The 21,561-nt window shown below is 40.2% G+C and overlaps 1 protein-coding gene across 3 annotated transcripts; it reads right to left on the reverse strand.

Moving 5' to 3' along the window:
- Positions 1 to 411: 411 nt before the first annotated feature.
- On the reverse strand, positions 412 to 19,920 carry UEVLD (UEV and lactate/malate dehyrogenase domains). 3 transcript variants are annotated; one of them, XM_039538686.1, is made up of 13 exons: positions 18,973 to 19,255; positions 18,760 to 18,880; positions 18,344 to 18,428; positions 16,356 to 16,421; positions 14,443 to 14,606; positions 12,836 to 12,971; positions 11,735 to 11,859; positions 10,950 to 11,055; positions 9,530 to 9,700; positions 8,369 to 8,542; positions 5,637 to 5,724; positions 4,477 to 4,600; positions 412 to 3,412 (listed from the first exon to the last, which is right to left on the reverse strand). In XM_039538686.1, exons 3-13 carry the CDS (start codon positions 18,354 to 18,356, stop codon positions 3,245 to 3,247), a joined length of 1,335 nt encoding a protein of 444 aa, XP_039394620.1. In that variant the 5' UTR covers positions 18,357 to 18,428; positions 18,760 to 18,880; positions 18,973 to 19,255; the 3' UTR covers positions 412 to 3,244. The 3 variants fall into 3 exon arrangements, with proteins under 3 accessions (XP_039394620.1, XP_039394621.1, XP_039394622.1); XM_039538687.1 differs by lacking the exons at positions 18,760 to 18,880; positions 18,973 to 19,255 and adding an exon at positions 19,790 to 19,920; XM_039538688.1 differs by lacking the exons at positions 412 to 3,412; positions 4,477 to 4,600; positions 5,637 to 5,724; ... (2 more) ...; positions 18,760 to 18,880; positions 18,973 to 19,255 and adding exons at positions 9,727 to 10,557; positions 19,790 to 19,897.
- Positions 19,921 to 21,561: the final 1,641 nt, after the last annotated feature.

Raw genomic sequence — 21,561 nt, forward strand, 5'->3', positions numbered from 1 at the left:
TGCCACCAGCAAGTCCAGTTCACCTTCATCCATGCACTTGAGAACAAGAGGGCTCCTCTGAGTCGTACTCACAAGCCCTTACCAGCCACAGCACTACTACATGACTGCAGAGTATCATTTGGGCCCTGTTCTTACTGGGGCAGTCTATTTTTTGTCAAGGTCCAAATTTCTTGGACAAGAAGAGAAGAAAATAATAATTAAAGATAAGTATATACAAAGATTTTAGGGTCTGTTCAGAAGTGTCTGGTGGACTAGATCTGGCCCACACTTCACCTCTTGACTACCTCCACTTTAAGCCACAGGAGCCAATCAGGAGAGCAGCCCCTTCTGTAAACACCTATGCATGCTAAATTTTACACACAGAAATGAGTCCATAAGATAGAATAGACTAATATATAGACAGCATAGGTATCAAGTTCTGTATCCTTTATTACTTCCACTTCATAACAGCATACAGAGGAAGCTTATTACTGACAGCTGTAATGTAAGCAACAAGACATTTCTCCCATTCACTAGAAGGATAGTTACAAATGGCATTTTGTTTGATTTGTGATTAATATTTTAATACAAGAGCATACTTACCATAACATAGTATTAGAGTTAATGAGCATCTCCTATTATCTTGGTGCCTGATAATTTTCTTAGTTGAGACCCTTTGGTGTGGTACCTTGGACAGCACATGATCACTATTCAAGTCCTCCTATTGTCTACTGCGCATTTTTGATTAATTTTTCTCAGAACAGCTTTCGCATAAGTAATTCATTTAGAGGCATAACAAGAATCATTAGATCTTGAGAACCACAAGGCATGAGAACCATGATTTAAAACAGAATTGAATGAAAGTACAACAACTCGATACTTTGACACCCTCAATGCATAAGAACCATACTTTACATACAGAATAGTAGGAAAACAGTGCAATGTACGAGTTACATGAATTCAGTATATCTGAACCTAGATATCAACATTAAGAGTTATTTTAGTATACTGGAAATGGCTGGCCAACTAAAATCCCCATTTTAGAGGCCCTTAATAGGAGGCCATGTCTTACAAGTACTTTGTGCATCTAAAACACTATTTTTCCCCACTGTTTCTGAAGAACAAGAATAAGTGTCATACAACAGATGCCTTTTAGTGCCATTAGTCTAAAAGTGACTATAGACAATTTCCTTCCTACGACAATGTAAAGTGCCATGTAATGTATTTTTAAAGCTGCAATCTCTTATTTTTAAATAAAAATTGGAAACTTCTGAACAATGGTATTTAATATATTTAAAAATTAGATCAGATTTCTGAATTATTATGAGCACTAAGTACCATTTATCCCCAAAAGTGCCAATTATAAGAGGACTGCAGCTTTTAACAAAATAAGATACAACATTAAGGTACAAAAATGATCTATACTAGCTAAGTGTAGCCCTCTTTATGAACAAGTTTACATGCACATTTTAAGGAAAAGTTATTGCTCATTCAGGATGATTTTAATAAGTTAAAAAGAAAACCAGTCCAGCTAGAGTCTAGCGCTCAATTATGTTTAAACCACCAGCTCAATTGTTCCATCATAATAATCACTATGTACAAAACATCACTGATTAAAACATTTAAAAAATTCTCAGGCAATATGAATGGCGATCCCATTAAAGAAAATGTTGTTTTCCTATTTTTGTTCTCAATCCTGAGATCACTCAGCATATCACAACTCCCATTGAGGTCAATGAGCTAAATCTTGCTCCCATCGATCACAATGGAAACTGGACTTGTAAATGATACATATCAGGCCCAAAAGGTTGTGGAGGGTACTAAGCCTCTTCAAGACTGGACCCTTTATGAGGTATAAGTGTAAGGCACAAGAAGTGTATCATCAATCTAATTCATTCATACATTGTATCTTTACCAACATAAAGCTTCAATGGTATTTTAAGAAATACATACCAGCACTTTTAAGAGTTAGGTCCACATTTTCTCCTTTACTGTATTTGGTATCTGTAGTATTCAATTTACTACTAAAGTCTACACACAAGATGAATATACTACTTTTCTTTTAGGAGTGTAACATAATGAACAAGCAACGATTATTTACGAAGTCGATAAAACTACTTTTATCAACATGCATTCTTTTTTGGTTTATTTTAAACACTAGTATCCTGCTTTTTCTGTATACCCCTCACCCTCGTCAGCCAGGGGTGTCTCCCTACTCAGATTCAGTTGCCTTTCCTCACTTTATTCTTTATGAACCTGATCTAAAGCCCACTGACATCAATGGGCTTTGAATCATATATTTCCATGAATTAATTATGCCCCCAAGCCTTATTTACTTCTATATTACTCAGCTGTCAGATTGTCCTTTATTCCCACCTCCCCGCACACAAACACCTTACTACTGTGCACAGTATCTGTACCAATGCTGTACTTGTTGGAATACCTCTAGTGTTTAAAACAAAAAAGTTATTTCTAAAATATAGCATAAAAGCACCTAAAGTGTCTGTAAAACATACAAAACAATTAGAATAGAGAAAAATTCTAGGGAAAAAAGCTCAGACAATTAAATGAACATACAACAGCATTCATACACAATGCCCAAAAGCTCAAGCTCAAAGGTGTATCATTAAAAAAATATTTTCCATTTTTCCTAGCAGTGTTCTAGTGTCAAGTTCAATTACATGAAAACAATAAAGTGCTCTACCTTTATCGTGTCTGCTAAGCATGAGGATCATTTTAGTCAATGCTTTACTGCACTGAATAGCTGGAGTGCAATGATGTTCTAGTCATGCCCCCTACACTGAAGGTTACAAGGGAGATGACATACTGCTTCTGTAGTGGCTCTACACCACGCAAGGATTCTCCCTACACTAGAGACACTTCCAAATAGATTGTTAAGTCAGTTTTATAACCTATTTGTCCCAGCAGAGGGCACAACGGAAACATAGTGAATGTAAAAATCAGGCCTACATGGTGCATAGCTTAGTAACAAAGACTGCAGGAAAAGTTACTTAAATTTCGACAAAACATAGTTGTACATTATCCTCTTCGTTTTGACTACAAAAGCTACAGCATAAAAAAAAAAAGCTTTCCATTTTGCAATGAAACTTTGTTTCATAGTTTAACTAATGCTTTGAAGGAGTGACGCAGTTGTGAAAGGAAATGATAATTCTTCTGTTTGCAGAAACCTATATCTACCAGGGAAACATTTTTCCTTAGCAAACCCAGCATTTTCATGAGCAAATATTGGATGAGTCCATTGTGTTTAAAGTTTCAATTGCTGTTGAAGGTCATGAATTGATGCTGCACTGCTTTGCAGTTTTTTTGCCACCACCTTATCCTCCTTCAGTGGTTTGATAATTTCTGTCACTCCATTGGTTCCAAGAATACATGGCATACTTAAAAATACTTCACTGTTTATATTGCAACACCCCTGAAATAGTGAAGACAAAAAGAATGTACATAAAAACAACTCTAAGTTCATTAATCTCCATTCCCCATGCCCACTATAAAATACAAAATTATGTACGTTAACAAATTTAAATAAGCAAGGATAATTCATCACAAGACATGCTTTGTTTAGCTGACAAGCATAGCTTAGTTTGTTATTTATAATACTGTATAGTAGATTAAATATTCTACTTTTTTTTTTCTAAATCTTAGTAATAGGACATCAACATTCTGCAACTAAAATTAGTTGGAATTTTATAAGTCTTGTTTAAAATAAAATTAGATTTTTGTTCAAATCTTGCCTAGTGTCTGTACAATTTATGTTCATCTCAAGAAATTAAGTTTGTGTACATAATGAAACACAAATAAGCCTTTGTAATCTCAGGCACAAAATGGATCAGTCACCAATGCAGGAAGTTCACAGACCTTGTAAAGCAAAGTTATTGTTACTAAAGAAAAATGTTTCCAGGCTGTGTTCTAATATAAACAACATATTGCTTTAATTAAGCCTTTTAGAACAAAGTTTAATTAAAATCTAGTCTGAGATTCTGTTTAGTCAAAAATAAGCATATCCTCTCTTCCCTGATCAGAAAGTGAGAAACTAGAAAAGTTTGCCTCCTGATTTGACAAATACAGTAGTGAGAAAATCTACATCAGATTCTTGTAAATGGAGTTGAAGACGTTTGGCCTTTGGGGAGATTTGCATTCAACATCAAGCACTTTGAACCATGACATGTCTACCTGTTATTCTGCCAAAACTAACTGTGTTAATAGCCTTCATCAGTGGTGAGCTGGACACCAGCACTGCACATGTTGCATCTCTCAACTCCTATATTTTCAAAGTCCACTACAGAGTGCAGTAATTGACTTTTGCTCATTTTCAGATGGATCCTAAAAGCTAGGTGCCTGTTGTAGGAAGAAAGTAACTAAAATAGTTTGTCTGAATAATGGCTGTTCAGGACTGAGGTCTATATATGGCTACAATTAACATAAGTAATAGGATTAAAGGCACAACAGAAAAATATATGAAATTAATACTATATTTACCTTTGCCAGAGTTGATATGGAATGAACCTTTCTTTTATTTTTCAGTATACTTTCAATCAGATCAGCTATTGACAGCCCAACAGACCAGGACTTTTGACCTTTTCCCTTAAGAACTTCCATGGCTCTACATAACAGAGAAAAATGTGGTTTTAGAAATGTCTTCAGTTACCCATGTTTTGTTCAACACACAGTATTCCATAAACATACAAAAAGTATTACATAGCATATGAACACTGCTGTCTACTTCTCTAGAACTTGCTTTCTAAAGCAATTCTTTATTTCCCAATTCTACAAAGATCACCATTTTTTAATTCCTCCATGCAAATGGTAAAATTTTGCTAACTTAATAAAAGTTATCATGGCAGACATTTTCCTAATGTCTATGAAAAGCAATGTTAAATATATACCCTGATCACTAGAGTGTGTTCTTGATTAAGGAGTGCTTTGAAAACCTCAGTGGGAAGGTACTAAATAAGTGTCATGTATTAGGATTATGAACATCTTAGCCTACTGCATCAAATAAATGCTGATGCAAGGCATTTTAGTGTTAGTGTTGTAAACAGTTTTGAGGAGCACACACGTATTCTATTAACATTACCACTTAACTATATTTAGGCACTGGAAAACAAAATTCAGAACTAAGAAATAGTTTTTCCCTATATACCCTAGGTCAGTGTTTCCCAAACCACGCCGCTTGTGTAGGGAAAGCCCCTGGCGGGGGCCGGGCCGATTTGTTTACCTGCCCTGTCCAATCGCGGCTCCCACTGGCCGCGGTCGCTGCTCCAGGCCAATGGGGATGGTGGGAAGCGGCAGCCAGTACGTCCCTCGGCCCACGCCGCTTCCAGCAGCTCCCATTGGCCTAGAGCAGCAAACCGTGGCCAGTGGGAGCCGCGATCAGTGGGACCTGAGGACGGGGCAGGTAAACAAACTGGCCCGGCCTCCGCCAGGGGCTTTTCTTACACAAGTGGTGTCCCAAGTTTGGGAAACACTGCTCTAGGTATACTGATGACCTGAAAGATTCAAAGCAGACTTGCTCATAGTAATAAAGAAAAGTCATATTATTCAGAGAGATTCTGAACTCTGCGGATTGGGGAAAAATACCTCTACTATTCTGGTAACAGGTTGGTGTGAATTTAAGTTTACTGTTGTAACAGTGTTACCTGTTCGCCAACTGTTCCTGAGAGTTATCATTCACTACTCCTTCAGTTTGATGACATGTTACTAAGTTAGCACCACTCCATGCAGGCACTAAATAAAATTAAAAAACTTTCGTCAATGTTATAATATATTGGAATGATAAAATTTTTAATTGATTTTCTGAAGTGCATACTGCTACAGGCCCTGAGCTCAGTTTGGTGTCTTTTTGAGGTTCTAAATTCCATGGCAGAACTGGCCTAGAGAAATTGTTCAAAAAAAAAAAAAAAATGCTCCACATAAAGATTTAACAGAATTTGTTGTTATGCATTAGTAAGTACACTGTGTAGAATGGTGGAATGTGGCTCCTGTTGTCAAAGTTAGACACACATGGTAAAAGATTGTCTCATAAGTGTTGGTGCAAAAGAAAGAAAAGTTTTATCTTAAAATTTCTCAGCATTTCTTTTTTTTTTTTTAAAAAAAAAACAGCTTCACTCCCATCTCCTTTCTTAAATTTTAATATGCTTTTACAACCTTACCTACAACTTCAACTTTTGGATTTCATCTTTCCACGCCCCCTTAATGCATGATGCTGCTACCAGTGTGGGTGGGTATGCGTATGCACAAGGCTGATGATTATTATTGGGATGACAGCCTTATACGGCACAGGAAATAGCTATGCAAGCTTGCTCACGCTGTCCTGATAGCAGATCTAAACCCTCTAAAAGGGACTAACTTTAAGGGCAAGAGGCTAGTTCAGTCTCCATTTCCATTTAATCTCTGTTTAAACCGCACACAAGGGGAACGGTGAGTGTCACAAAAAAAGATCACATTTGGTATGGAAACTTATCTACCAAGAACAGGACTGAATCCACCCATTCATTTTACATATGCTGCCAGATGAGTTGACAGAAAACTACCATCTGACAGCTAAGTTGGATCTGAAGTAACTTAGAGGTGAAAGGTCCGTACTATATTACCAATTCCCTTAAAATCAACCAGTCCCCACTATCATAATTTCAAATAGGAATATTGTCGAAAGAAAAATAAATTTTGGGGTAACACCTTTATGTTCAGTCCAATTATTGCAGAATGTGCGTATAAATATTTTCCCTCAGACTTTGCTGTAAAGTAACAGTGGAAGAGTGCATTTAATTTGGCACGCATGATGAAAGGCAATTCTAAACGCAAGATCTGAATATTAGGTTCTTAGCAGACAGTTATCCAAACTACAAAAAAAATGATCACAGAAACTACTATATTCACTTTCAGGAGAGACCCTCAAGAACGAATGGACCATGGAGAACAAGCTACGCTCTCACTTTTAGATGTGTCCTGCAGATCAGGATTGGCAGAGAACAGAGGGAGCCAATGTGCCTCAATGTGTAATGCATCTGATGTGGTATAATGTTTTCAGTTCTTTTTAACTCAAAGACAAATATATTATTGTTTAGCCTAACATATAGAAGGAAAGCTGGGAATGACAAGTCAGTTGAAAAACCACCTGCTACAATAAGCTATCAAGGATAGTTTGAAGTGTGACAGAGACCAGATTCATGAAGACTGACAAACCTACTGTACAAATTAAATCTATTATTGCTTCCTTATAAATCAGTCTTTTGTATTTCAACTGGAAGTCATGACTTAAATGAGCCATACAATGAAAACACTGGTAGTGAAAGTTGTTCCATGAGTCAAAAGGTATACTAAAAATGCGTTACTGACATTTTTAAACAGACTTCTCATTAAAAGTTACTCTAAAGACAGGAAAAAAATGTACTATCTCCCCTCCATGAAACACCATGGCCTATCAATATCTTTAACATCCAGGCAGCCTAGTTCACCCCAAAGTTTAGCTGCAATTTCCATTCTTCATAATGCTTCACAGTTTACATTTATGATATGCCCATATTAGTTTTTTGGTTTTGTTTTTTCAAAAACAAACTGCTTTTTAAAAAAAAATGATTTCATTCTTCTGAGGACAACTTTTGGAAGGGGAAAGGGAGGTAACCCTCCTGAAGAAAAGACCACCTCTGCAGGGTTTTCAATTTAAGAGAACAAAAACCTGACACTTAACAGAAAGGTAGCAGTAGCTGTGTTGTGTAGGAGCAGATGCCACACAATCGTGAATTAAAGTTTGATGTTTCTATGTAGAGTAGCAATTTAAGCAGATGTGATAAAGAGCCTAGTTTGTTTGGTTTTTTAATTACTTTATCCTTCATATGTCACTTTTTTTAAATGTAGGGATAAGGTAAATCTCACTGTATCTAGTTCTGAAAAGAGCATTCAGCTCAATTCTATCTTCCTCCTCTAGACTCAAAACTCCTGGGTTCCATTCTTGTATCTGCTGTGCACTTTGGGAAGCCAATTACAGCCAGTTTGCAAAAGTGCTGAGCAACCACAGCTACTGTGAACGTCCATATGAGTCGGGGGTCAGCACCTCTGAAAACATGGTATTCTCTGAAGTATTGACAGCCCTCCACATACTTTTACTCCCATGCATTCCCTTCCCTGAAAAAGAGATCACCCTCTTCAATATCTTGAATGTAATTTAGTGTTATACCAATAAACAATCAAAGCTGTACTTCCGTACATTTCTCCCCATTTGGGGACACACAGGGAACATATTTGTTTGCTCCCATCCCGCTCTAGAATCTTGGGGGACACCTTGTAAACACTAACACTCTCCATAGGATGCGTCTTTTCCTCCCTTTCTAGAACAGTTCAAACTCTAAGTCAAAATCATATATCTGTTTACCTTTGTCTTCCCCTCGTTCGCCGATAATCCAAGCCTCTTTTCCTATGGTCTGTGCTTTCAACAAGTTTGTGATAATATATTGGAATCTCTCAGTGTCTAGATTACAACCAATTCCGATAACTCTGCTTTTAGGAAATGCACTCAGCTTCCATGAGACATATGTCATTATTTCCACTAAACATGGGACAAAAGTATGTTGAAAAAATACAGAATTACTCCCAAAATTCAACACAACAGCAAACTATAATTCACACTCAAGAAACAAGAGCCAGAACATTTTATAACTCAAAGTATAAGCATATAGGACAATAGCAGCAGCTTACTCATTTCTAAAACAATGAGTCAGGCTTTGAGAATAATCATGTCATAGCTCGAGTAAAATATTAAGAAAACATCCGAAATTTAAATAATTTCTCTCACCACCACCACCCCAAAAAACCAAGCTCCCGCCTTAAAGTTTAATTCTCTTTCCACTTGGCAAATGTCTCCCCTCCTTCCCTGTTTTGAATAGAGCAAAAGGTAATCTTTCCAATTGCTCTAACAAGTTATAGTAACATGTTTAAGTGTGTGCGGATGGGTAGGTTCATGTCTACTTCTTCCTTCCCTACTTACTTAATGTTCTAACACAAGATCGTGGAATTATGATAGTTTTAACATTATGAATGTGTTTCCAAAGAAACAATGAGCTAAGTATTTACTGGTAACATAAGGGGCTATCAACCAGAAGTTCTGATCATATTGTGTGTATATATATCCTTACAGCAGAGAGAGAGAGAGAGAGAGAGAGATCTTGTTATTAACACATTTGCAAGGTGCTCTGACTACAGTGGATGGGCATATCATAAGACTCTAGATAAAATGAGGTTTAAACAATAGACAAAACCAAAAATATATGCAAGAAGACTTCTGATATAAAAAATACTATCATTTCCCCCCCCCCTTATCTAAACTATGACTAAGACAACATCTTACCAACAGCCTTTCCATATAAAGAAACACATGGATATAGTGGTTTGCCCAAGTCTGAAGAGAGAGTCCATCTCAGAACTGGGATTAGAATTTAGGAGTGCTGACTCCCTGCTCAGTAGAGTACGTCAGGCAATAGGATAGTCTTTAAATAAATCAGAACAAAAAACAGATACATGTAAAATACCAACAAACCTGGATGAGATGCAACAAGCAGCACACTATTTTGACTATAATGTGCTACTGCTGGGACAATTCCTCTGAATAGATCCACGTTGCTCTGTATGACACCAAGATACGACTGAGCATTACCCAGAGAATTAACGGTGAGCACTACTACTTTTGAATCAGCAGAAGCAGAAAAATCTGATAAACATAAAAAATTATTTTGAGGGTTTTTTTAAAGTCTCATTTTATCAAATTATAGATATGTCAAGATAGACTTGGCACAAAAATGTTTTAAATGACCCATACTAAAACCAGTATATGTAGGTTCAATTCAACACACAACTACTTTGTTTGCCTTTCCACAAGAATTTTTAAGTTAACAGCTTTTTTCCTACAGTAGAATTGAACTAGAAATATTTTTATGTATCATAATCCCCGATCTACTGTGTTGAAAGTGGATACAGAGCTTTGTTTTGGGACTGCTTTGCCTATTACATAAGGGTACTTTGCATCCTTCTACAGTACCTTTAATACAAGGATCTCAAAGTATCTTACAAATAGTTATGCTTCATAGAACCCATGTGAGGTTGACGTTATCCCCATTTACAGATGGAAACCAGAGAAACAGGCTGCAATTTGCCCACGATCATACAGAGCTTGCTGCACAGCTTGGAAGACAACCAGGAATCTGGACTCCCAGGCTCCTACTCTAACAACTGGACATTGCTACCATATATTACATTAGCTTGCTAAGAAACTAAGAAGTAAAAACTAACATCCTTCTCCTGCCATTATTTATTTGGATCTCTAAAAAAGAAGTTCTCTCCTTTTTCCAACCCCCATCTAGCTAGGTATTTATACTGGGGCCATTGCTATAGTATCAGAGCACTGCATCCTGATAATCCTGGATTCTTGGTGAAGATCTCTATCCTCATTTCTTTCTTTCACACAGGGGCTCTGTTCTTTTTGTCCTTCCAGCTCAGAGTCAAGGATGCCGACACTGTATCAAAGAGTCTGTTCTGGTGGCTTGGCATGAGGTGGAACATGGACAGCCACTAAAAAAAAAAAGTATCTTACAAAATATATCTAGTAAATGAACTGAATGCAGCTAGAATGTGCCTGATTGATAGCACAAGAGATCTAAGCCTCTAAAAACAGAACAGATTAGAGTATTGGATAGGAGCAGTACCAGCTTCCCCGGATCATGCCACCAGTATATCACAGTCTTAATCTGCAGCCACCACTTCAGGAAGTGAGAAACTATCAGAAGATAATGGGTGTTTAAAGACCCAAAATGAATTTAAATTAATGACTGAGAGGTTAAAGTTTCTATCACTCCCTAGGGTGATCTAGTTCCCATAAATTAATAAATATTTAAGTATACAGCAAAATAAAAATACAGAACATACAGTAATATGTTCCACTACAATATAAAAAAAATTAGTACCTTTGCTGATCTCTACATTTGGCAGAGAAAAGATATCCAGGTCCATTGTTCCTCCTTTTGCTGCACCTTCTGAGAGGTCCAAGAGAACTACCTGGTCTGCAGCATCCTGTACAAATAAATATATTTCAGCTCTACAACAAAATAAAATGCAGTTTATTCTGATAAAAATATGCTTCTTAGATTGGATCTCACTTTAAAAAGGATGTTAATTGTGTTGCAAAAAAAACCCCAAACAGCCCACACCCAAATCACCAATGATTGTGTAATGTTAAATGGAAAATTGGACATCTGTGTTAGTAGTTCCATTGCCAAATAGTATATTAAACCACATACACAAAACCCACTTTAGGAGGGCTGCACTCAGACATTCAAAGTGAAGGCCAAAACTCTGACTATTGTGCTCAAATACTGAGCATATATAGAAATGCCCTATATTGTGAGAACTCAACAATATCTAGGGCACAACCTTGACAATATCCCTTAACTACAAATTTATGTGCTTTGAAGAATCTGTGCTCAACATTAAGATGTTTTATAACTAACAGCTGACTGTCGGACCCCATAAAGGATGATTAAATTTGAAATGTGTAAAAGTTATCTTTTTAATTTAATATCTTTAAATAGGAAAAAGGTAAACTAGAGAAGCAACATCACAAATCATTAAAAGTACTTAAAATGAAGTCATTGTTCTGGATTTTAAACACTAAGAACTAGGTTGGAGATCATTATAGGAATAGCACTACTAGACAATATTAATAGCTATTCTATTAAAAATGAGGAAGTACCTTTGCTGCAATTGCTAGTACACAAGCAATGCCAAGATCTCCTGCTCCAATCACAGTAACTTTGTTAAAGCCTCCATCTTTTTTCTGTCCACCCACCATAGTCTTTGAATTAATGTCAGTTTCACCTAAAATTAAAAAAACAATCACAGTTGCTGGTTTTATAAGACAGTGTAAGCGCATGTACTGTATGTGAAAGATAATGCCTGGGTCTGATCAACCAAATTACTTTGTTTTCTCCAGTACACTGATCAGGCTATGGAAACTAATTTTTCAAGGTTTCCATTGAGTAAGACATTTTTTCCACAGAATTATATTCTTACGGTTTACATTTAAATTAAGTTTTTCATCAGCAAGGAAAAAAATTCAAAGAGATGCCTTCTCTACTAACCATCCTCCCCCAGCTCTGTACTCAGCTCTGCCACTGAAATGCAGTGTGACCTTGGACAACTCATTTAATTTCTGTACACCTTCCATTTCCCCTGATGCTCTTTGTCCATCTTGTTTGTTTAGACTAAGATCTTGGGACGAAAACTATTTCTGAACTGGTTTGTACAGTGTCTGGCCTTGAATACATGGAGCAGTAATGTGGATTACAGTGGGGGGTTATTTCTAAAGCACAATAAAGTGTTGCACATTAATTGGTCCATGTAAACCCCTGGTGGTGTGCACTAGGCTTCCCTAGTGCTATGTTAGTGCTATTTGAAACAGTACTAAAAACATTAAAGCTCACTAAGCAATATTTAGTGAGTTCCATATAGGTAAGCCCTCTAGTACAATCTTGGTTGGCAACTGTAGGCATTACCACAATACAAATAATAATAATAATAATCCCTTTGATGCTACTACATGCACCAAATGTATACTACTGCAGAAAGTGTTTTTAAAAGATTGAAAGACTGTTTTAAATTTCATTATCCGGAAGAGAACATGTAAATTAGCTATGCCCTCAGAAAGGTAAAGGAAAAATAATGAGTTTTAGGAAAATGTAACCTCTACAAGTTTTAAGTAATATTTATTGTCCACCTTGAAAAGATAAAATAAAAATAGCTAAAAGCATAGATAAAACTGATATTGATTCAGATCTGCTGAAAAATTACATACCTGTAGTTATCTTTGCAATATAGGATAGCAGTTCTAACTGCTTGGCTTCATCAGAAGATGATACTGAATACAGAGGTAGCTCTTCCTCAAACTTTTCAATCATTTCTTTGATTAATCCAATGATAATTGACTTTGGCTGGAATACATACGTATAGGAGAAGACTTACAATCTTTACTAGTAATCATGATAAAACAGCATGCCCATAAACTGCAGTAATTTATTAGCAGGCATTAAGAATCACTGTATACATTTAGCCCAACTATAAATATCAACCTTTCAAACCAACTTTTAAGATAGAGGAAAGGTAGCACTGCCAGTGAGTATATTTCTATTTTATTTTTAATACACATTTATATTTGTATTAATAAGGTAACTATGGGAGTATGGATTAGAAAAGTGGAGAATAGAGAGACTGAATTAAAGATACCAAACACCAACTCAATTGGTTGTTTGAAGCATTACTGGACATATGAAAGCCTCTGATACAGTAGCATCTATTACTAAATACAGGTTAAGGCTATATCTACACGGAGCACTTTATCGGTATAGGAATAACCTTACTGGCAAAGCACTCCCAGCGTGGATGCAGTAAACCAGCAAAGCCTTTGTACCAGAATAGTAAAACTAACCCCCACAAGCAAAACAAGCTATACCATTAAAAGAGTTTTGTCAGTATAATTGTGCCTACACTAGGGGCTTCTGCTGGCACAGCTCTGTCGGTCACAAATCACAGATATTCGCACCCATACCAGCAGAAGCCTGTAGCAAAAACATAGCCTACTTCACAGCAAGAAAAAAAGCAAAACTCATTAGAGAAGATTCAGGCTAGGTGCATCACAGCCTGATCCTGCATTCTTTATTTGGACAAAGCTTTCATTGAGGTCAATGGACCTTTTAGCTAAATAAGGACTGGGCATGAATCAGTAATTACCAGGTACAGATTCCCATCTCATTAAGTAGGAAAATGACACCCATCACCCCTACTCTTCCCCCTCCAAAACTCAATAGCTTTGTTTTACTTATCTTAAAAAGTTAGCTGAAAAAAACAAAACAAAAACGATTTCATTAAATTATTTTTTGTGGCTTGACAACCACATGTTTAAAGTAACCTATGTACTACGTTTCATAAAAGACATCCACTTGGCAACTAAAGTTGCTTTTGGACTTTCTATACTAGTCACTCCCAGAAAAACAAACAAACAATCTCCATTTTGCAATAATGTCCATACCTGAGACAAAGCTATTTTTCAGTAAAATTACAGTAACTGATATAACTGCCTTGCTAAATATAACCTCAGCTTACACAATTACTGGACATTGTTCACAGCACTAACAGATGTTTGACACATTTTCTTTAACTGGTTTATCCTTCTTTCTATCAGAAACAACTTTAATCCCCTTTTTCCCCCCCTCAGTTTAAAATTATTTCCTTATAATAATATCTGACAGGCTGAAGGCTACTACTTAAAGGGAAACAACCTTCTGCTTCTGTCTGTGTAGTCACTGACTGTACATTTAAGATTAACAAATGTAGGCGAAGAGAAAAAAATGAGCGTTAATTTGTATGTAATATAATGTATTCTTCCTGCAATTTGTTTTTCCTTACATGGCTCCAGTTTTGTAGATAGGGCAAGTATATCCTGCCATGTGCATCTACATGTTTTCCCACAGAGATTTCCATGTTTATAGTTGGTTTCAGCAAGCAAATGGGAGGAGCAAAAGGATGAGAATCCAAAATCCACAAACAAATTGGTATGTTATAGGAATTACCTGTTAGACACAAAACAAAAAGCATTATGACCTTCGCATTTCGAAGGTATGCTGAAAACATGATTGTGTGTTCAGTTTTCCTTAAAATATAGCATTTTATTTGCTTTGATTATTTATGCTATTGATTTATACTATTCCTACCAAACTTGCTATATTAAGTATCATTGATTGAAATCCTGTCAAATATAAAACATTTCTTTTACAAAGCTCTGCCACCAAATAAGTCTGTTAGATCAAAGGAACTTCTTAGAGCAATCTATTTATTTTTCTAGGGTGTATATAAGCTTGGAAACAAAGAGCTAATGAGGAGGAGACTCTATTAAGTGCTTTATGTTTAGACTTCAAAGACAGCAAGTTCAAGGAAGAGTCCTAATTATCTGGGGACATTGCATATCCAAGCACAGGACATGAAGACTTTACCTAACACCCACCAGCCTGAGGACTAAGGGCTTATCTACACAGTCTTGTACCTAGTTAACTAAATCACTTTTCTAATATGTAGTTAGTTATTTCAGGGCAAGTCTATGCAAGGGCACTCTTATTTTGGAATAGAAGTGGCTACTGTAGATTTAGGTAAATTGAGGGCTTGTCTACATGGTTAGTGTGTGGCAAGCTAAGGTATGAAACTGGGAGTATGTCATCTTTTAGGGCATCCACACTGCCCTGCAGTTTGGACTACAAAGGTTGTAAACTCCTCTGTGTAGACACTACAGGCACACACTAAAAGGTTTCTGGGTCACATTAATGTAATCCTGTTTGAAAGTGGCCACGTTGCCATCCCCACTACTAAAGCCAATCTGAGCAATTTAACCCCAGAAATTTAAATGAATAAAACATTGGTGTACAGAATTTACCTGTCAATCAACTTTACTTAAAATATTTTTAGAAGTGAGCTCACACTCCAATCCTTTGGCTGATGGTAAGGAGAGGAGCACTCTTACTTTCCATTTTCTCCCCTCTCACCTCATGGCCTCCTGCCTACTGCAAGAGTCAGGAGAGATCTCCGCTACTCTATCCTTTCCTCAGCCTTTGTTCAAGTTGTTCCCACCACCCCAGACAAGGGCTCTAGTGCCAGCCACTGCTGTTCCTCTTAGCTTCTTCCTTCCCCCAAGACTCTGGACCAGGGATAGTCTATTTTTTGTCAAGGTCCAAATTTCTTGGTCAAAGTATAGCCCAGACTCCAGAGAAATTTTTTAAAAAAAAAAGGATGATAAGTAAATAAAAAGATTTCAGGGTCTGTTCAAAAGAGTCTGGCAGTCCAGATTTGGCCCACAGGCTGCCTACTGACTATCCCTGCTCTGGTGAATAGCAACTGCTGCAGCTTGACCAGCTATGAACAGCAGCAGAGGCACTGGAGTTGTCTATCTGCATATTTAGGAAGACAGCACTGGATCATTTTACACTATGTTCACATATGGAAATTATCTTAAAAAAAACAAAACAAAACAAAACAGTTATAGCTTTGACCCCAGACACTGATGACCAACAAGTGGATTTTTCAAGCCCAGTCCAAGTTATCCAGAGAGAGATCTTAATCCAACTCTTGCGTGGCACATGGAGACTCTCCAGGTCACCCATCTTTGCAAAGGAAATAATGATATTTCTGCCTTCTTGGCTATACTAAATTAGAAACCTTTTTCAAGACTCTACATGACTAATCAGGAAGATATACTGTTAAATGTACACAATGTCTTACCATTGTATTTGGCATTGGTATAGAAAATACAATCTATCAGTTGTTAACCTTACCCCGATATTTCACTGGAATAGTGCCACTAAAATTCAAGAGGTCTTTAAGGGATCCGTCTTTGAAAGCTGAAATTGAGAACAAGTTTTTTTTTTTTTAAGTGGTTAGAGGATTTTTGTTTTTAAAAATAAAAAATTCTAAGTATTACCCGTACAGTTTCATTCCACATTTAAATAACTACTGATTCCAACTCTAAGATGTATGCTGAAAATGGACATGTACCAGTGAAATGTGACTGCAAAGATTATTTCCTTGTACTTAGATCAGGGGTGGGCAAACTTTTTGGACCAAGGGCCACATCTGGGTATGGAAATTGTATGGTGGGCCATGAATGCTCACAAAATTGGGGGTTGAGGTGTGAGAGGGGATGAGGGCTCTGAGGTGGAGCCAGAAATTAGGAGTTCAGGGTGTGGGAGGGGGCTCCAGACTGGGGCAAGGGGTTGGAGTGCAGGGGGCAGTGAGGACTCCAGCTGGGGTTGAGGGTGCAGGAGGGTGCTCTGCGTTGGGACCAAGGGGCTTAGAGGGCAGAAGGGGGATCAGGGCTAGGAAAGGGGGTTGGGGTACAGGAGGGAGTCAGGGGTGCAGGCTCCAGGTGACGCTTACGTCAAGCAGTGCCTGGAAGCAGCAGCATGTCCCCCTCCTCTGGCTCCTCTGGGGAGGCGCAGCTAGGCGGCTCTGCATGCTGCTCTGTCTGCAGGCGCCACCCCTGCAGCTCCCATTGGCTGCAGTTCCTGGCCAATGAGAGCTGCAGAGCCGGCAACTGGGGACGGTACAGCATAGAGAGCCCCCTGGCTGCCCCCACGCATAAAAGCCAGAGGGGGGACATGCCGCTGCTTCCGGGAGCCGTGCAGAGCCACAGAACGCGGGGAGCGGGGCAAGCCACAGATCCTGCTCCCTGATGGCAGCTTGAGGGCTGGATTAAAATGTCTAAAGGGCCGGATGTGGCCCCCCGGGCTGTAGTTTGCCCACCCCAGACTTAGATCGTACACATAGTAATTAAACTCACACAGGTGACCATCCCCCCTCCCTTTTTTTTTTTTTAAAACAGAATGTTACTTTATTTGTTTATTCCTTTGGTATCACTCTTTATTGGAAGAGTAATGACAGTTGCACAACTAAGGCCTGGTCTACACTGGGGGGGGGCGGGTGTCGAACTAAGGTACGCAACTTCAGCTACGCGAATAGCTTCCATTCGCGGTGGTGGAGTTCCGGAGTCGACGGGAGCGCGTTCGGAGTTTGATATATCGCGTCTAGATGAGAGGCGATATATCAAACTCCGAGAAGTTGATTGCTACCCGCCGATCCGGGTGGGTAGTATGGACGTACCCTAAGGAAACTTTATGTGCATCTTGTTGACCTTCTCCATTGTGGTCTCAAGTTACAGTGCTTTATCAGCTTGCATATCCCTCCCAAAAGGGGCCTCTGCTCTTCTTCCTTCTCTGTAAGGCTAGTGTCAATAGGACTTTTCTTCTAGCTGGGGGAGATTCAGGAAGGCAACTCCCATCTTTTCATGTACTGCGTGTATATATAGCTGCTACTATATTTTCCACTCCATGCATCTGATGAAGTGAGTTTTAGCCCATGAAAGCTTATGCCAAAATAAATTTGTTAGTCTCTAAGGTGCCACAAGGACTCCTCTTTGTTTTTACTTTTAACAATGTAAATCCATCAAACTATGTTTAAATTTGCTTAAGTGAACTGGAACAGTAACATGGAATCCATTAAATTATCAATTTGTATAATCACTGATGTGTTATAATTTATTCATTTAAAAAAATACTGATTAGTTTGGTGAAGGTAACTTACAACAACTACTGTAGGAAATGAACTACTGAAAAAAAAATCACATGATATCAAGTTAGGAAGACAAACTGAAAATGACAGTAATTTAGATAAATTTCAGTGTAGATAGAGAACCTAGGAAAAGTCAGAGTTCCACATAATCATCAACTGTCGAAAAACAATCAAAGTAACTAGATCAGATTCTTACTGTATGTATCCATGGAGAATCTGAAGTTTGGGTAGATCTTAACAACATTCTTCAGTTCTTCTATGGTCAGGTCCCGGAATTTATACTGTACACAAGTAAAAGGATGTTTCAACTTGAAAGGACTATCTCAATGGTTGCACAGGATAGGTGGGTAAGAATAAGAGAAGAGAAGGCAGGAGGAGGCAGCTAATAATTATCTATAACAAACAGTTTTACCATTAAATTAATTCTCAAACAGATTGCTCCATGGCATGCATACCAACATCTGCAATTATATATTTGTAAAATATATTTGAAAAAGTTGAAGCCAAATAATTACATTGTTTGCTAACAGCAAACTCTATAATGGATTTCACATTTTAAAGGGTTTTCATAACCATTTTTCACAAACATATTAAAGTGTCTGATAAATTCACCTTTTGGATTGAAATGTCATGCGCTTAGTCTCTGTCCATAAGTCAATTATTTTGGAGAGGTCAAGCAAAATCCATATAGTGGTTGAGTTGGGTGAGGGTAGAGGAAAAACCCCAAACATTTCTTTAAAAAAATAAATTTTAAGGTAGACTTACAGCAGGAACTGCTAAAGTTTGAAACGTGGTATGAATATAGTTATTGGTGAGGGCTAATACCTTTGCAAAACCAGACCTCAGATATTTCCTTTGGACCATTCCCTCTCCATAAGCTGCCCTCCAGATTCTTTATCCTCCCCAACAATTTTGCAAATCTGGGACTGTTCACACTTCCAGGATTTCGATATTGTGCTCCAACACATGGGAAATTTGAACTGACACCCCAACGCTGGCACCTAAGCATCATACAACTGAAGCCCAACTTTGGTTCAATGACCTAGTAGCTATACTGGAAAAAATGAGAAAATAGTACACTTGGGCATCTGAGTGGGGGGCTGGACAGAGGGTGCACTTAGGGAGGGGTGAGCACACTAGGGCAGGGGTTCTCATTAAACTGGGGGTTGGGACCCCACAGGGGGTCAAGAGGTTATTACATGGAGGAGTCACAAGCTGTCAACCTCCACCCCAAACACTGCTTTGCCTCCAGCATTTACAATGGTGTTAAATATATTAAAAAGTGTTTTTAATTTATAAGGGGGGGTCGCATTCAGAGACTTGCTACGTGAAAGGGGTCACCAGTAAATAAGTTTGAGAGCCACTGCACTAGGGGGGCTGGGAGGTGATGCACGGGCCGGGCGGGGGGTGAGCCGGCGGTGCGCGTGCACTCGGGGGGTGGGGGGTGAGCCGGAGTTCCCCGCCCTCTGATTCCCGCTCCCTCCCGGGGGCTCCCAGAGCGGCACAGGCCTGTACCCCTTCGCCTCGCACAGGCGCGGCAGGAAGCCACGCGCCCCCATCCAGCCCAACGAGGGGCAGCGCGTGGCCGCCGGGGGCCAGGCCCTGCCGCCGGGGGAGGCGGGAGCCCGGCGCGCGCGCGCACCTTAACCAGCTGCGTCCTCAGCGTCTCCTCGGAGAACTCCATCGCGGCGGCGGCACCTCCCCGCGCTTCCTGCTGCGCCCGGCCGGGACGGCGGCCGCCAGGAACCAAACCCCCTGCCCCACCCCTGGGAGGCGCGCGCGCCGCCTTATGTCCCCGGGCGGGAGCCACCGGCTGGTCCGGGCCAGCGATCCCGGCCCGTGCCAGGCTACCGCGGCTCTGCCCACGCAGGCTGAGCTCGGCCCACTCGTGCCAGGCTACCCCCCCGCCCCGCCAACGCAAGCTGAGCCAGGCCCAGGCGAACCCTGCCCTGCAGGCTGGGCCTCCCGTGCCAGGCCAAGCCCTCTGGGTAGAAGGTGGCTAAGGACTCTGCCATGCTCGGGCTGGATACGTGCTGTCCAGTCCACATCCTAAGGGTCCAGCGCTGCCAGGCTTGGCCTGCAATGCAGCCCGGGGCTGCCAGCTCTAGCCAGAGTGGGGGTGCATGCAGCTTTCTGTTCCTGGGACACTACTGGGTTCGGGGCTCCCTCTCTGCTGCTCAGCTAGTTGAACTCTGCCCACACTTGGCTACTGGACACAGCTTAACTGGAGAAGGGTAACTGGCACACTGAAGCCAGCCTAATAGTCCCCCCCACCTAACAGCGGGTGTCAGAATACAGCCAACAAACCAAAGGACAGCAAATACCACCTTTGCCAGTGTTCAAGGATATATAGCAGGGGTGGGCAAACTATGGCCGATATCACTGACCTGCCAGCTGTTTTAATCCAGCCTTCAAGCTCCCTCTGGGGGGGCACGGTCTGGGACTTGCCCCGCTCCAGCCAGAGAGCAGGGTCAGGGGCCACTCCATGCGGATCCCGGAAGCAGCAGCATGGACCTCCTCCGGCTCCTACGCCATAGGGGCAGCACAGCAGATTCTGCTCTGCACCCTGCCCCTGCCCAAGTGCCACCCCTGCAGCTTCCAGTGGCTGGGAACCGAAGGCAATGGGAGCTGTGGGGGCGGTGCCTGCAGACAGGTCAGCACGCAGAGCCACCTGGCTGCACCTCACATAGGAGCCTGAGAGCCGCTTGAGCTAAGTCACCTGGAGCCTGCACCCCTGAGCCTCTCCCTGTGCCCCTGCCCCAGCCCTGATCCCCCTCCTACCCTCCAAACCCAGCCCAGAGCACCCTCCTGCACCCTAAACCCCTCATCCCTAGCCCCACCCCAGAACCCACACCCCCAGCCAAAGCCTGCACCCCTTCCTGCACCCCACTCCCCCAGCCCCTTGAACTCATTTCTGGCCCCACCCCAGAGCCCACACCCCAAACTAGAGCCCTCACCCGCTCCTGCACCCCAAGCCCAATGTTGTGAGCATTCATGGCCCGCCATACAATTTATATTTCCAGATGTGGCCTCAGGCCAAAAAGTTTGCTCACCCCTGATATATAGGATGCACACCTGTCATAACTATAAAGGGAAGGGAACAGCCCTCCTGTGTATACAATACTATAAAATCCCTCCTGGCCAGAGACACCAAAATCCTTTTACCTGTAAAGGGTTAAGAAGTTCAGGTAACCTGGCTGACACCTGACCCAAAAGACCAATAAGGGGACAAGATACTTTCAAATCTTGGTGGGGGGAAGGCTTTTGTTTGTGTGCTCTTTGTTTTGGGGTTGTTCACTCTTGAGACTAAGAGGGACCAGACATCAATCCATGCTCTCCAAATCTTTCTGAACCAGTCTCTCATATTTCAAACTTGTAACAGCCAGGCAAAATGTGTTAGTTTTATCTTTGTTT

Source organism: Mauremys reevesii, linkage group 4, assembly GCF_016161935.1.
Source record: "Mauremys reevesii isolate NIE-2019 linkage group 4, ASM1616193v1, whole genome shotgun sequence".
NCBI lineage: Eukaryota > Metazoa > Chordata > Testudines > Geoemydidae > Mauremys > Mauremys reevesii.